Source organism: Dipodomys spectabilis, unplaced genomic scaffold (genome assembly GCF_019054845.1).
Source record: "Dipodomys spectabilis isolate Male_0828 unplaced genomic scaffold, ASM1905484v1 ptg000125l, whole genome shotgun sequence".
Classification (NCBI taxonomy): domain Eukaryota; kingdom Metazoa; phylum Chordata; class Mammalia; order Rodentia; family Heteromyidae; genus Dipodomys; species Dipodomys spectabilis.
In genome coordinates, this window is record NW_024870802.1 from 12,863,851 (window position 1) to 12,880,595 (window position 16,745).

At 44.5% G+C, this 16,745-nt stretch overlaps 1 protein-coding gene across 1 annotated transcript; it reads right to left on the reverse strand.

The window, feature by feature from the left end:
• Window positions 1-4,378: 4,378 nt before the first annotated feature.
• On the reverse strand, window positions 4,379-8,444 carry Wnt8b (Wnt family member 8B). Its single transcript, XM_042689616.1, has 5 exons — window positions 8,415-8,444; window positions 7,542-7,680; window positions 6,309-6,434; window positions 5,074-5,216; window positions 4,379-4,936 (listed from the first exon to the last, which is right to left on the reverse strand). Exons 1-5 carry the CDS (start codon window positions 8,427-8,429, stop codon window positions 4,391-4,393), a joined length of 969 nt encoding a protein of 322 aa, XP_042545550.1. The 5' UTR covers window positions 8,430-8,444; the 3' UTR covers window positions 4,379-4,390.
• Between the last annotated feature and the right edge of the window lie 8,301 nt (window positions 8,445-16,745).

Below are 16,745 nucleotides of genomic sequence, written 5' to 3' on the forward strand. Positions count from 1 at the left end.
TTTCTTTGTCATCTCCCAATCATTGTCTCCTCGAGGACTTATTTTGTCACTACTTGTCTTCTGAATCATCTGGGTCTTGTTCCCTATACCCTAAGAAGGTAGGGAGAGGTTGGGAAGAGGAGACAAGAAGTCAAGAGAGCTGAAGAAAGGAACCTCTCTCTTCAAGTCCAGCTCCATAGATTTAGGCTGCAAGACTCTCCTTTGCAGCATCTGTGGCCACACTGCTTGGTATGTGAGTGTGTCTGAGTGTGTGTGTGCGTGTGTGTGTGTGTGTGTCCATGTCCTTCCTGCCTGATATTCAGCTACAGGGTTTCCTCCACACCACTTCAGGGCTGAGCTCAGCTGCACAAAGGGCCTGGGTGTGAAGCAGCGGGTACTAGCCTAATCCTGTTGTGGATCCCATCATGTCTGCAGGCTAGATGTGTGTGTTTGGGAGGGAGGGATTGTTAGGCTGTATTTGTTTGTAAAGCCACTTGCTCTTCAGATAATACTTGCACTAACTTCTATTGATGAAGCAGTGTGAGCCCCAGCAAAGTCCTTTCCCAAAGTGTCTTTGAAGCCAAGAGCCCATTGAAGGGAAGAAAGGCCGGGAGAGGGGATTAGTTTGTTCAGCAGCTGTGAATTTCAGTGGGAGGTTGATGAACTCCGAAGTCTTTGTTTAAATTAAAGGGGGGTTGAAAAAAGCCTCTGCTGGAGCGAGAGCCCCACTTGGGGCCCTGAACTAACACAAGGAGAAGTCTGAGCTGCAGGGAGCTGTGTACTGACTGCAGAGACTTTTCCCAAACACTTTCGGAAAAGGTGTTGTGAGAAGAGAAGGGGGCGGAGTGGCGGATTAACATGTGAAATGAAGTTTTCATTGACTCCCGTGGGGGTAGAAGGCTATTTTAATGGCATTTTGTTCCCCTATTTTCTCTTCTTGAGCTCTTTAGAGATATTGTTTTGCTAAGACAGGCTTTCTTCCCCCTTCTTTCCAGTCTGAGGATTGCCTCTATGGGAGCCAACATAAATATTTCTCCTCCAGGAATGTGGGTTAATTAAAAGGAAATGAATGAGTGGAAGCATCCAATCCAGACTCACAATAGGCAAGTGCCCTGGCCTGCCCTCCCCTCCCACCAGCAGCAGCACCACCAGCGCGCCAAGGACGACCCTCTCTCTGTCTCTGCCCTGACCCGCTGCTAAGGCCAGTTGAGGCTGGGATTCTTTTCAAGAAAAGAAAGCCCTGCCTGTGTGTAGGCTCACAGGCCAGGGACAGGAAGGAGACAGTGTTTTGCCTATCCCTCCCAGTGTTCTTGTCACTTCTCAGGACCTCCCTCTGCTTCTGTCCTCAAGCTGAAACAGATGGCTCCTAAGGTGCACACAAGGGGAAGGAAGGGGCCTGGGTTCCAGGATTCATCCCACACTAAATTACGAGCCAGTCATCTTCCTCAGCGTCAGTTTAAATAACACACAAAGAGTTTGACTAGCTGACCTACAAGGTATCTTCCTAGCCAGCAGTTCTGGAGTTGTCCACCTGGGAAGGGGATGCAGCCCTGCTGATATAACCCTGCTGAGATGAGAAGCTGGATGCAGGGGTGTGGTGAGCTGTTTATCACATTCCGGTGTTTACGGAATGAACAAATGAGTGGATCATGTAAGAAAAAAAAACAGCAATACGGATCTAAAGTAGTTCAACAATGTTTTCTATATACAATTGGGATAAATCTGATGTCAATCATATCGATTTGGGAATATAAAACAGTAATGTATGAAAGAACTTTCTGACAACATGACTTGGAGTTACCAAACTTGAATTTGATAAATTCCAATTTTATGCTGAGAGACTGCCTGCAGAATGCAGCTGTCCTTTACGGCACTGTTCTTTGCTGTTTTCTAGCTGTCTTCCAAGTAGACTCTGCCAGTGTGTTAGTGAGTGCTGCTGCTTGATCAGGGAAGAAAAGTAACTTGGGAGAGTCAAGAGGCACAGATAAGGGTGAAGCTCCAAGAGCCTGGGAGAAATGTACGGAGGAACCTACGGAGAAAATGCTACAGAGGAACCTCTCTCCCAGTAGATATTAGTAGGACCAGAAGATGTGTAGGGATAAGGCTGACTTCACCACTGTCTGGTATAGAAAACAGTATAGACTACTTTTCCAGGTTAGCTAGTCCCTAGAGTCCCTAGAGCCTTGGCTTTTGTGACTTCTGCACTCCCTCCTACTCTGGGAGAAGAGAGATAAGGTTATCTAGCGTTTTGACCAGTTCTGTCCAGAACAACTTCTTGGGTGCCCAAACCCAGGATTAGCCTGTGGCAGGAAGCAGGCTGGAAAGCTCCTTGGGCTACAGAGGGACTGCTTTGGTTTGGGTCATCTTTCCCAGAGCCCTATTTCATAAACAAGTCCCCCCTGAACTGCTTCCTTCTGAGAATGGAACCAATAAGTCAAGCATCACAAGCAGCAAGCTCTTAGTTCTGAGCAAAAGGTATTAGTGGAAGGTTTATGTGTATGATTTACTAATCCTTTGCAGATTAGCCTCAGTCAAGTCAGGCTATTTAGGCCATCAATGAAGCAAGGCTCAGGGACAAAGATGGTATCTAGCCAAGGTAGAGGGAGGAGAGAGAGTGGAGATTATATTTTCCACCCCACCCTACCCATAGAATCCCCAGAATAAGCTCAGGGCCTGGGGAAAAGGGCACATATCACAATGGCTACAATAAATTAAAGGTCAAGGTGTTGAGAGTCCTACTGGCAACACTTTTGATTTTAGGAAGTTTACTTATTGAAGGGGAATATCCAAAGGCCCAAATCATCCCTATTTGGAACCAAGTAAGTGAAACAAAAGGGCTCACTTTTTTACCTGTGGCCAGTCTTGGAGGTAAAGAGCAGGGTGTGCGTATTTACCCCAATCTTGGCTCAGAGGAACAAACCTCCTTTGAGGAAAGCTCTTTTAGTTCAAGTTGGTTGGTAAGAGAAGGGAGAAAGATAGGAAATGGGAAGTAGCACTGTGGCTCAAGTGGTAGAGCACTAGCCTTGAGCAAAAGAGCTCAGAGACAGCACCCAGGTCCTGAGTTCAAGCCCCACAACTGACCAAAATAAAAGAAAGATAGGAAATGATAAGTAATCAATCTCCCCTTACAGTTTCCAAGACCTCTTGCGGGGGGGGGGGGGGGGGGGGGTGGGTGGGAGGGAGGAAGGTGTATCTGAGGTACACATGCCACTTAGATGTGTAGATACTTGTTTAAAAAGGTCACTGTCCCTTGCCAGTCCCAGGTGGCTTACACCTGTAAGCCTAGCTACTCAGGAGGCTGAGATCTGATGATTCCATTTCAAAGTCAGCCCAGGCAAGTAAGTCCTTGAGACTCCTATCTCCAATTATCTACCAGAAAACCAGAAGTGGTGGTGTGGCTCAAAGTGGTAGAGCACAAAAAGGAACAGTGCCCAGGCCCAGAGTTCAAGCCCCACGACCAATTAAAAAAAAAAAAAAAAGGAAAGAGAGAAAGGTCATAAACTGGGCACTGGTAGCTCAAGCCCGTAATCCTAGTTGCTAAGGAGGCTGAGATCTGAGGATCGCAGTTCAAAGCCAGCCCAGGCAGCAAAGTCCTTGAGGCTCTTTTCTCTAACCACCAGAAAATCGGAAGTGGCACTGTGGCTCAAGTGGTAGAGCGCTAGCCTTGAGCTGAAAGAGTTCAGGACCAGTACCCAGGCCCAGAGTTCAAGCCCCATGACTGACCAGAAGAAAAAAAAAAATGGTCGCAGCCCCACCAGTAACATCCACGAATGACATAGGTCATAAGAAGGAACAGCACAGTTGGTGTTCACTGAGAGCTCTATGGTTCTCTCTTCCACCACAATCACCTCAGCCTGCGGCTTGCTCCATCCCAGATTAGTTTCCTCATGGCTTCTTTACAGGGAAAGAGGAAAGAGACAGCATTAGGAATTCCCGAGAGGGCTCTGCAGGAGGAAATGAATCTATGGGGAAGAGCTGCAAGCAGACAGGGCGAGGGGTAAAGAGAATGGCTATGGCTTTACCTGGGCACTGCTTGTCTGGGAAGGGTTTTTGCAGGTCCCAAGTCTTGGTCGGCTAGATCAGGCATTAGGGCAGCTAGAATGGGGGTGGAGGGAGAAGGGGAGAAGGAATGCCTATTTTCCTTCTAGTCCAAAAAAAGATCAATAGCGCTGGATCTTAGGAACAGTTCTCAGACCTAAGTGTGGGTAGCAAAGACCATGCAGAGCCAGCTGTGGGCTATGGCAGAGGAATCTAGGAAACTGGAAAGCGGCAAGCTCCGGGGAGACTGACCTTTCTGCCTCTCAGGATTTCTGGGTTGGGAACGCGAGGCTCCCCTTCCCTACGTTCCTCTATTACGGGGGTCTCTCAAAGAAGCCAAGGACCAACAGGGGACCCGAGGCAGGAGAGACCCTTAGGGGTTTCTCCCGGGCTTGTGCACAGCGCCTCCCCGCGGCCGCTCCGCGCGGCTGCAAAAGTACTTGGTGACCCGCCGGCGGCACTGCTCGCAGCGCACGGCGCAGCACCAGTGGAACTTGCAGTTGCAGCTGGACACCGTCTCGGCGCGGCGCTCCTCCACCGCCAGGCCGCAGTCCCCACACAGCCGGCGGCAGCTGCGGCGCTCCCAGCGGCCCAGCGCTCGCCCGCGCCGCAGGCACTCGCGGCCCTCGGTGCCCAGGAGCCCCAGGGTCTTGTTCTCCAGGCAGTAGTCCGGGGAGTCCTCCAGGTGCACCAGCTCGCGGGTGGAGATGGAGCGGAAGGTGTCAGCGATAGCGCCGCGGCCCGCCGCGCTGTTGCCCGCCCCCTGCAGCAGGTCCACCTTGAGGGCGGCATGGTACTTCTCCTTCAGGTGCGCGCCCACCTCGCGGAACTCGGGCAGCTGCAGCCAGCACGTCTGCGTGGTGCAGCTGCCGGACACACCGTGGCATTTACACGTGCGTTTCATGGTGCCCTTCACTGCCTGGGGAGAGAGCTGAACGTAAGAGGCCCGTCCCCCAGCCCGTGCCGGGCGCCACTCCAGCCTGCGCAAGGAGTTGCCCGCGCCTGCCACAGGGGCCTGCCACAGGGCCGACTCATGCCGGGGGCTGCAGGACTCACCTTGCGGCCAGCTTCATTGTTGTGCAGATTCATGGCTGCCCTGGCATCCTGTCCGGTCTCCAGGGCATCGACAAACTGCTTGGAAATGGCCTCTCCAAAGCCCACGTTGTCACTGCAGCCCCCCCAAAGCCAGCCTTGGCCTCCTGGAAAAGGACAGGGAAGGTCATTGAGCAGACAAGGCGCTTTCTGAGCCACTGTTTATAAATAGATTGAGGTGGTGGTGTTTGGTATAGGAAAGGTGGATTTGTTTCAGTCTAGAAGATTCGTTTGGGGTTTTTTCTTTTTTTGCCATCTTTGGGGTACCACTTTCCGTCTCAGTCAATCCCCTGCTAAATTATGCAGGGAGTTGCCACATGGAATTCTCCTATTTAGTGGGAAGAGAATGCACGCGTGCAGCCTGTGATTAGTGGGGGAAAGGGAAGAATAGTGCTGGAGGAGGACAAGGGGCACAAGTGAATCATGTGAAACAGAATTGAAAGGACACAGAGGATTGGAGCAGCAGTGCAGGTGGAGTGAGAAGTACACCGGGACAGGCAACATGGAAGGAAGTTCCCTGTGCTGGAAAGGAAGATTGTGTCTGCAAGACATGGTGTTCCACTGTTGTTGTTGTTGTTGTTGTCATTATTATTACTATTATTACTATTTTGGGGCTGGGAAGGTGGCTTAGTAGAGTGCTTGCCTGGCATGCATGAGGTGCTGGGTTCGATTCCTCAGCACCACATAAGCAGAAAAAGTCAGAAGTGGCATTATGGCTCAAGTGGTAGAGCGCTAGCCTTGAGCTGAAGAGCTGAAGGACAGTGCCCTGGCCCACAGTACAGGCCCTACAACTGACAGGAAAAAAAATTGTTATTTTGCCAGTCCTGGGGCTTGAACTTAGTGCCTGGGCGCTGTCCCTGAGCATCTTTGGTTCAAGGCTAGCACTCTACCACTTAACCCACAGCTCCACTTCCAGCTTTTTCTGTGTATGTGGTACTGAACCCAGGGCTTCATGCATGCTAGGCAAGTAGTCTACCATTGAGCCACCTTCCCAGCCCCTCTACTGTTGTTATTAAATAAAGAAAGCACTCAATGGGAGAAGAGGACCACCCTGTGGGGCTTGGGCTTAAATAGATTCACTAATTGTCACCATGATTTTCCTTATATTTAGAAGATTATAGCATTAACTCAGCAAGTTCTTCATTCTGTAAGTGAACTTTCTGGGCTGGACTACCCACCCATACTACATCTGTACTCACCCAGTTGCCCATTCCGAGAGTCATCACAGCCACAGTTGTCAAAATCTCCAAGGCTGCAGTTTCTTGTTAGGGTGTACATGACTCCAGCAGAACTGATGGCATGCACAAATGCTGTCTCCCGATTCGCTAACAGGAACCCAAAATCCATAGAGTTAGAGGAAGAGATGGCCCCCAAGAAATTCCAGTCAGGTTATCTTCCTTTGAAGGCCATTTACACTTGCCTTTCCTAGCTCCACCCTATTTCCTCTACTTCATAATGTACTTTTCCCTCCTTCATAGTCTGCTCTACCCCTAGCTTCACCCCCCCCCTTTTTTTTTTTTTTGGTCATGGGTCTTGAACTCTGGGCCTGGGCGTTGTCCCTCAGCATTTCAGCTCAAGGGCAGTGCTCTACCACTTGAGCCACAGCGCCACATGATTTTTCTGGTGGTTAATTGGAGATAAGAGTTTCATAGACTTTCCTGCCCGAGCTGGCTTTGAACCGCAATCCTCAGATCTTCTCCTCTTTAGTAGCTAGGATCATAGGCATGAGCCACCGGCGCCCAGCCTCAGATCGCACATTTTATGACTGGACTATTGTTGACATTATTATTGCTGTTGTTGACTGACATTGTTATTATTGTTGTTGATTATAAGGGATTTTGGTGGGAGTTTGAGAAAGAAGTGTGGAAAGTCATGGTTGTGAAGCCAGATGGTACAGAACCCATCCCTGCTTCCTCCTGGAATACTAGACTGTAACGGACATGCATAGCTAGTCTCACAAAGACCTCTCATGGGCAGTTCTTCCATTTATTGATATGGTTACTGATCTTCTCTGGAAATCTGTTCTCAGTCCTAGTTTCCATTTGTCCAGTTCCTCTCTGTTCAGCTTGCTGAAGAAAGGAGCTAAAAAAAAAAACCCTTGAGTAATTATGAATTATGACTCTGACCTATCTCCTGACATCACTTATATTGAGGGAAACCATAGACAACTGTGTGAACAAGGATGCTATTTATAGGACCGAGGTGAGAGCAGATTCATTCGTTGAACAGTGAAGATGATTTGGAAGAAAGAACAAAATTCCATAGGTAGGAAAAGAGAAGATGGAAAAGAAAAGAGATCCCAGAAGAGGGAGATTTCCAGAGAGAAGAGACCAAGTGACAAAATTAAGTATATGGAGAAGAAAGGGGGACATCCTTTAGGCTCCAAACTGTGACCAGTGGAGGCCAGGATGCCGAGACCAAGCTTTCCTTACCGCTGCGGAGTCCACCATGGCTGGACAGCTGCAAAGCTCTCTCAGGACAGTTCCAGCGGTCCCAGGCAAACTGGTATTTGCATTCTTCAATACCACTCTGGGCACCAGCTGCCACACTGCTAGAGTAGATAAGGTAAGCCTAGAGGAACAGAGAGGAACTTAGGAAGTATTTTCCCCCAAACTGGCCACACAACCTCTCTTCCTGCCCACTCACCCATCCCTCCAAAATAATGGTTGAGTAAGTCCTTTATTCAAATGGTCTCATTTAATATTACAAGTGATCTTGTGAAATAGGGGCCATTGTATAGATTGGGAAGTTGAGAAAGGGAAGGTGAAGTACTCAGTCAGCAAATGGCAGAACTAGGAATGAAAGTCAGTTTTATCAGACTCTAGTTCCCACTAGTCTTTATTTATCGTAGCAAACTGCCTCTCTAAATGAGCTGCAGCTCATGAAGTTTCAGCCCTTCTCCTTCCATTGCCCACTTGGAAGATAACACTTTGGATCTGGAAATCCTCTTTCATGTAGGATTGTGTCAAGCTATTTCTTCATTGGAATTGCCTGGGAAATGCATCCCTCCAATGCACGGAGAAGGATGTATGACTTTGCAGCCTGACACAGAAGGGCTGGTGACTTCTGTTCCTTTGAAAGTATGGCCTATAAAGTCAGAATAAGTACCCTTTAGTCTTACCTGAGCTCTGGCATTAATTGGCCCTGCGTTTTGAAGCATGGTCCTAACTCTCTCTGGGCCTTAGGTTTTCTATGTATAACATCTACTACAGAATTATAAAAGATGTGGCTATAATGAAAAGAAATTGATAGCTGTCAGGTTAAAAATCAGTAATGTTGAATTAGTCAAAGAAGTTTTCCCTTACCTTTGGGCCTGTCATCAGGAAATTGTTCACAGACCTAAAAGAAAAAAATACTTGTGTACAGTGGAAAGACGTCAGCTTGTTTCTGCCTCCAAGAATTGGAAGAATTATGCCATCAAGTATCATTGATAGGAAGAAAGGGAAGCTAGTTTTACTAAGGAAATATCTACGTATAACCAACTTAATAAAGATAACTAAGTAAAAAAGAATATGAATAAATATAGTATAGTTTTGGACTTTGAAAGTAAATTATAAAATAATGTTTGATTATTATTTTGTATAGGGTGGGGAAAGAGAACTAGCATTGTCATGATTGTATACCACACACTACTCTTGGTGTTTTACTTGTTAGTATTGCTAAATACTTCCTGTCTCAAGAATTATTGTCTCTATTTTGCAAATAGTGAATCTTTTAAAATATAATTTTGTTGTTATTATTAAGGATCTGTACAGAGGGGTTACCATTTCACAAGTTAGTTAGTCTTTTTCTTTGGACAATGTTACCCTTTCTTTTGCTATAAATAGTGAATCTTGAACTCAAAAATAAAGTTAAACATATGTTCAATGTTACTGAGCTTTGGATCCAGGTTTCTCTGGCTCCAGGGGACTTTATTTTTTGTACGTTTTTTATTGTAAAAATACTGTACCGAGGGGTTACAGTTACATGAGCAAGGTAATGAGTACATTTCCTATCGATCATTGTTGTTTCCTTTTTGTTTTCCCCTACCATCCCATCCATGGGACTTTAAAAGGATATTTTTCTATCTAGGAGGAACTGAACAGTGAGATGGCTATCTTAAAAATCCAACTCTGGAAAAGTTGTTTTTTTTTTTTCTTTTATAACTAAAAATGAATTTTCCACACGACTCCGCAGTTGCACTCTTAGGTATTCATCCCAAGGAAACAACTTCTTTTACTTGGGCCTTTGTTCCCTAGTGGCCATTCTGCTTTATTCATAAAAGTCCCAAATTGGCAACTGCTCCAATGTCCTTTTAAGGGTAAATGGTTTAAAAAAAATTATGGCATTGCTTAGCATGCTCAAGGGCCCTGGGTCAATCCCCAGCACTGCACCAACAAAATGAAACAAAATATTCCAACAACAAAAACAAAATCCCAAACCAGTGGCACCATGGAATATTAGTCATCAACAAAAAACAGAAAGGAATTGATTATTTTTTTTTTTTTTTTTTTTTTTTTTTTTTTTTTTATTGTAAAGCTACTATACAGAGGGTTACAGTTACATGAGTGAGGTTATGAGTACACTTCCTCTTGAACATTGTTACCCCCTCCATTGTTTTCCCCCTACCATCCCTTCCCTCCCTCCCTTCCCCGAGGTTCTTTTTTTTTTGATTGTGATTAAATGATTACATAATTTCAAAGTCACAAGTTCATTCTAACTTCTCTGGAGCAAATTGTCTACCACAGTCTGTAATATATAACAGTGTTCACATGTTATATACCATATTTGTGATCAGCAGCATGAGGATATTTAGTAGTGGTTCAACCAGATGAGCGGGAGTTCTTTGTTTCTTAAGTCCTGTTAGTTTTGTCGTATCACCTAACCTTTTGGATTTAGCATCCACTTATGAGGGAGACCATGTACCGTTTGTCTCTTCGTTCTTGGCTTACCTCGCTCAACATGATTCCTTCTAGCTCCATCCATTTCCCTGCAAATGCCATTATTTTGTCATTTCTAATGGCTGCATAATATTCCATTGTGTATAGATACCACAATTTTTGGATCCATTCATCTGTGGTGGGGCACCTAGGTTGTTTCCATATCCTAGCTATTGCGAACAGTGCTGCAATAAACATGGAGGTGCACGTGTCCTTGTATATTGGTTCCTGTTGTTCAGGGTAGATGCCTAGAAGTGGTATGACTGGGTCGTAAGGGAGGTCAATCTTTAGCTTTCTAAGGACCCTCCAGACTGCTTTCCAAAGTGGTTGTATAAGTGTACATTCCCACCAGCAGTGTAATAGGGTTCCTCTTTCTCCACATCCCCTCCAGCATTTGTCGTTGGCTGATTTGTGGATGTGGGACATTCTGACTGGGGTAAGGTGGTATCTCAGGGTTGTAGGAATTGATTATTAATAAACACAACAACTTGAGTGAATCTCAAGGAAACCAGAATGATTAAAGTCAACCTCAAAAGGATACACTCTATATGAATCTATTTATGTAACAATAGTGAAATAATGCAATGATAGGACTGAGAATGGATTAGCAGTTGCTGGGGTATTAGAATGAGCAGATAGAAGTGGCTACAAAGAGTACCATGAAGTCCAGTACTGGTAGCTCACACTTGTAATCCTACCTACTTAGGGGGCTGAGATCTGAGGACCACAGTTTGAAGCCAGCTGGGCAGGAAAGTCTATCTCCAATTAACCAGTAAAAAGCCAGAAGTGGAGATGTGGCTCAAGTGGTGGAACATTAGGATTGAGCAAAAAAGCCAAGTGAGAACACAAGGCCCTGAGTTAAAGTCCTAGAACTAGCAAACACAAAAGAGAGGAACATGGGGTGATGATAAGGTTCAGTGTCTTAACTGTGGTAGTTATACCAGAGCACACACATGGCAAAACTCCATCAACATACACACATGCCCTTATATAGGAATACATGCATCCACAAATTTAGGTAGAAATATGAAGTGTGAGTAAGCTCTAAAGATTTTGTACAACAGTTGTAAAATGTTAACACTAGAGGAGGTTGTGGAAAGGATGCATGAGGCTCCCTTGAAAGTTTCTTTGCAGGGGCTGGGAAGGTGACTCGGTGGTAGCGCGCTTGCCTTGCATGCCTGAGGCCCTGGGTTCGATTCCTCAGCACCACATAAGCAAAAAGAAAAAAGCCGGAAGTGGCGCTGTGGCTCAAGTGGTAGAGTGCTAGTCTTGAGCTGAAGAGCTGAGGGACAGCGCCCAGGCCCACAGTTCAGGCCCCACAATCGGACCAAAAAAGGAAAGTTTCTTTGCAGCTTTTGAAAATCTATAGTTATAAAAATTCAAAGTTAAACTTATTTTTATACATACACACATACACACATATATACATATGTACACATACATGTATCTATGTACATATATGTGTGATCGGCAATGGAGTTATGGAGAATGACTTCAGAATGGGAATTTCAAATTAATCAAAATAAGTTATTTTTCCATTATAAGAAAGTAACCTGGGGGGCTGGGAAGGTGGCTCAGTGGTAGAGTGCTTGCCTTGCATGCATGAGGCCCTGGGTTCGATTCCTCAGCACCACATAAGCAAAAAAAAAAAAAGAAAAGAAAAAAGCCGGAAGTGGCGCTGTGGCTCAAGTGTTAGAGTGCTAGCCTTGAGCTGAAGAGCTGAGGGACAGCGCCCAGGCTCAGAGTTCAGGCCCCACGACCAGACCCCCCCCCCCCCAAAAAAAAGAAAGAAAGTAACCTGAGAATCATTATGGGCTGTTCTGTGTAGGTTGTACCCTTGGAATTCTGAAGGTTGATAAGATACTGAAATGTCACTAGAAAGGGGAGTGAAGATAAAGAAGACTGAGTTCAATCAGTTCTTTTGTTAAAGGTCAAATGGCTTACTTGATCTCTCTTAAGGTAACACACACATACCTACAAAATAACTAGCTCTCAAGAAACAATATTAACAAACTAGAGGCTTCTATTTAAGAAGATGGAAAAGAGGGGGCGGAGGGAGGATAGGAAGGGATGGGAAGGGGAAACAAAGGAAGGCTACAATGCTTGATAAGAAATGTACTCATTATCTTGCCCATGTAATTGTAACTCCTCTGTACAGTATTTTCACAATTTAAAAAAAAAAAGATGGAAAAGAATCTGAAAGAAAAAAGCTATGGAAAATCATAGAAGACTACAGAAGTCAGAAAAACAAAGGCCTGCCTTTTAAAGCTTGGTGGACAGAGCCAAATCACCTGAAAAAAAAAATACTCTAAAGTGTGGTCATGCCAGCAAAACACAGAAAGAAGTTCAAGACTACTAAATTGTCTTCTCATAATTGACATAGCTCTGATGAGTTTGGAGGTGAATTTCTGATCCTTAAAGACTGGTGTATCAGCTGCATACACACATGAACACATATATCTAGACATGTACATAAAATGATGAACTCTGAATAACTGTAAGTATTCAGACTCAGAAGGGCAATCTTTATTTTATTTTTTTTTTTTGGTTGGTCATGGAGCCTGAGCTCTGGGCCTGGGAGCTGTCCCTCAGCTCTTCAGCTCAAGGCTAGTGCTCTATCACTTGAGCCATAGCGCCACTTCCAGCTTTTTCTGTTTATGTGGTGCTGAGGAATTGAACCCAGGGCCTCATGCATGCAAGGCAAGCACTCTACCACTGAGCCACCTTCCCAGCCCCAAGAAGGGCAATCTTTATGTCAGGGAAATCCTTGAAACATTTGAACATTACCAGGTCAGATACAGATTAATTCCCCATCACATTGTTGGGAAAGAAAGCAGAACAACAAACACAACTGAGTGACAAAAGACAAAGCTTTGTCATAGGCCTGGGTAAAGATTCTCCCAGGAGATGATTCTACCTTGGCACAAGGGAGTGAAAGGCAGAAGCTCTAGAGGTATCTCCTTGTCTAGGAGTTCCTGTTACATATAAAGATTTGTATGATTTCCTGGTCCAGCCAAGTGGACTAATTAATCAAATTGAATTAAGTGCTTGTCATGGAACAAAACTGTAAGTCTTTTTTTTTTTTTTTGGTCGATTGTGGAGCTTGAACTTAGGACCTGGGTGCTGTCCCTGAGCCTTTTCTGCTCAAAGCTATTCCTCACTTTGGTTTTCTGATGGTTAATTGGAGATGAGAGTCTTCTGGACTTTCTTGCCCGGCTAGCTCTGAACTGTGATCCTTAGATCTTAGTCTCCTTAGTATTTAGGCTAAGACTCTAGGGCACATTTGGATATTTCTGTGACTTGTGTTATTGTTAATCCTTGAGATACTTGAAGACATATTTGAATCACAGGGCCAGTTTACTTATATCCAAAAATATCCAACTTTAAGAAAGACCATGGTTGGGCACTGTGGCTCATTCGTATAATCCTAGATGTTTGGGATGGTAAGATCACAACTGTTCAAGGCCAACTCAGGCAAAAATGTTTAGGAGACTCATTCTTCTTTTTTTTCTTTTTGGTCGGTCATGGGGCTTGACCTCTGGGCCTGGGACGCTGTCCCTCAGCTCTTCAGCTCAAGGCGAGCACTCTACCACTTGAGCTACAGTGCCACTTCCGGTTTTCTGGTGGTTTTTATTGGAGATAGGAGTCTCACGGTCTCTCCTGCCCGGGCTGGCTTTGAACCGCGATCCTCAGATCTCAGCCTCCTGAGTAGCTAGGATTACAGGTGTGAGCCACCAGCGCTCGGCTGAGACTCATTCTTCTTGAGGCTTTCCTTCATTATTCTATTTAATATTGTCAACTGCAAGAGCTGGGGGATTACCTCAGTTGTAAAACATTTGCCTAGTGTGCTTGAGTCTCTGGGTTCAATCCCCACTATTGCAAAAGAAAACAAAAAAAAGTAATTTTCTCCCTCCCATCCTCTGCTTTGTCTTTATAGCACTTTTAAAGTACACTTTAGGTTATAGCTATTTATGTGTTTACAATTTGCTTCCTCCCAGTAGACTGTACTCTCTAATAAAGCAGACTTTTTTATTTGGTTTGTGTTATAGCAATAGTGACTTGAATATTACTTGGGGATTATAGGCATCTAATAAACATTTGTTGAATGAGAGAGTGAAACAAGTCAATGGAAGCAGCAAGAAATATCATCTGAGAGGGCTAGATGGATGACAGGAGGAAAGGAAGGCTCACCTCATTTTATAAAAATGGTTTTAAGTGCCATAATTATGTGATCGCTCCCAAATCTTTATGTATCTTCACCTCTATCTTGAGATCTAGAATTATATTTCTACACGAACACTAAATTTCCCTACAGGGAATGGTTCAGCTTGTAAAGAATGTACATCTAGCATACTAGCTCCTAGCTACACTGATTTTTGATGATGGAACCACTAATTTCCCAAGTTTCTTCTGATAAGCTCTCATTCTCCAATCAGTTACAAAGACTGTGGGGAGGATGCCAGTATTATATTTGTTTACACACTGGTTCATCTTTTCTGTTCACCATTACATTCTTACTTCTGACCTCTGATCTAAGCCACTGTAGAAGTACCACTGACTGATTTTAAGTATCTTAGAATCTTTACCTAATTCCAACCCTGCCAAGAGTCTGCAGCTAGATCAGTCTTCTAAAACAGCCTGACTCTGATGTTTTTCAACTTTTGGCACTCTACTCCCTCCATAATCTATCCTGCATGTCCTTCCAGTTTCATCCATCCTGAAAGATACCTATTTGTCCATAGACTACATACTATAGTCAAGATGAGCCAGTTACTATTCCTGTGTATTCATGAATGCATGCTGCTATGCCTTTGTACATGCTGTTCTCTAAAGCCTACCTATCCTTAGCATTTACAATCAATGGTGCTTGGACATCTGAATATCCACGTGCAAAAAAAATGAAGGTGGATCCTTACCTCCCACTTTATATGAAAATTAGCTCAAAATGAATCATTGATCTAAATGTAAGAGCTGAAACTATAGAACTCTTAGAGCAATGCATACAGTTTTGTTTTTCTTTTTTCTTTTTTTGGTCCGGTCGTGGGGCCTGAACTCTGGGCCTGGGCGCTGTCCCTCAGCTCTTCAGCTCAAGGCTAGCACTCTACCACTTGAGCCACAGTGTCACTTCCAGCTTTTTTCTTTTTGCTTATGTGGTGCTGAGGAATCGAACCCAGGGCCTCATCATGCAAGGCAAGCGCTCTACCACTGAGCCACCTTCCCAGCTGCATACAGTTTTGTGACCTAGGATTAAGCAATGGTTTTCAGAGGTACCAAAAGCATAAGCAACCAAAAAAAAAAAAAAAAACCAACACATAAAACAAAAAAGAAAAAATGAGATTCTTTAAAATTAGAAACATTTGTGCTTAAAAAAATACCATTAAGGGGCTGGCTCAGTGGTAGAGCGCTAGCCTTGAGCTGAAGAGCCTGAGGGACAGCGCCCAGGCCAAGAGTTCAGGTCCCATGACCAGAACCCCCCCCCCCCCAAAAAAAAAAAACATTAAGAAAGTGAAAAGACAGGCTGGTGTCAGTGACTCACACCTGTAATCCTAGATACCCAGGATGCTGAGATCTGAGGATCACAGTTTGAAGCCAGCACAGGCAGGAAAGTCCATGAGACTCTTATCTCGAATTCACCACCAGAAAACTAAAAGTGGTGCTGTGGCTCAGAGTGGTAGAGGATTAGACTTGAGCAAAAAAGCTCAGAGATAGCACCCAGGCCCCAATTTCAAGTCCCACAACTGGAAAAAACAAAACAAAATAAAAAACAATGAAAAGACAATACACAGAAATGAAGAAAATATTTTCAAGGCATATATTTGATAAGAAATAAATAACTAGAGTGGAGAACTACTAAAGCAGAATAAAATAAACAACCTAGTTTAAAATGTTCAAAGGAAGCCAGGCACTGGTGGCTCATGCCTGTAATACTAGCTACTAGGAGGCTGAGATCTAAGGATTGCTGTTAAAAGCCAGCCCAGGCAGGAAAGTCCATCAGACTCTTATTCCACTTAGCCACAAAGAGCCAGAAGTGGAGCTATGGCTCAAGTGTAGAGAGCACCAGCCTTGTATAAAAAAGCTCAGGCCCAGAGTTCAAGCCTCAGGATCAGCAAAAAAATAAAAAAATGTTCAAAGGAATTGAGTAGGTATCTTCCTAAAGAAGACATATAAATGGCCAATAAGTAGGTCATTAGTTATCATGGAATCACAAGTGAAAATACAACAAGAATTCATACCTACTAACAGAGTTAAAATTAAAAACACAAGGGCTAATTAGAATGTGGCGAAATTAGTACTTCTCATACATTGTTGGCAAAGGTTGTAAAAAATGCAGGCAGTTTTAAAAGTGGTCTGATAATTTCTCAAAAGGTTAAATATAGGGGCTGGGAGGGTGGCTCAGTGGTAGAGCGCTTGCCTTGCACACATGAGGCCCTCGGTTTGATTCCTCAGCACCACATAAGCAAAAAGAAAAAAAAAAGCCGGAAGTGGCGCTGTGGCTCAAGTGGTAGAGCGCTAGCCTTGAGCTGAAGAGCTGAGGGACAGCGCCCAGAACCAGAGTTCAGGCCCCACAACCAGACCCAAAAAAAAAAAAGGTTAAATATAGGGCTGGAGGTACAGTTCAAGTAGTAAGTAGTGCTTACTTAGCAAGTTTAAGCCCTCAGTTCCAACCCCAAGACCACACAAAGATTAAAGACAGAGCTACTGTATGACCCAGAAATT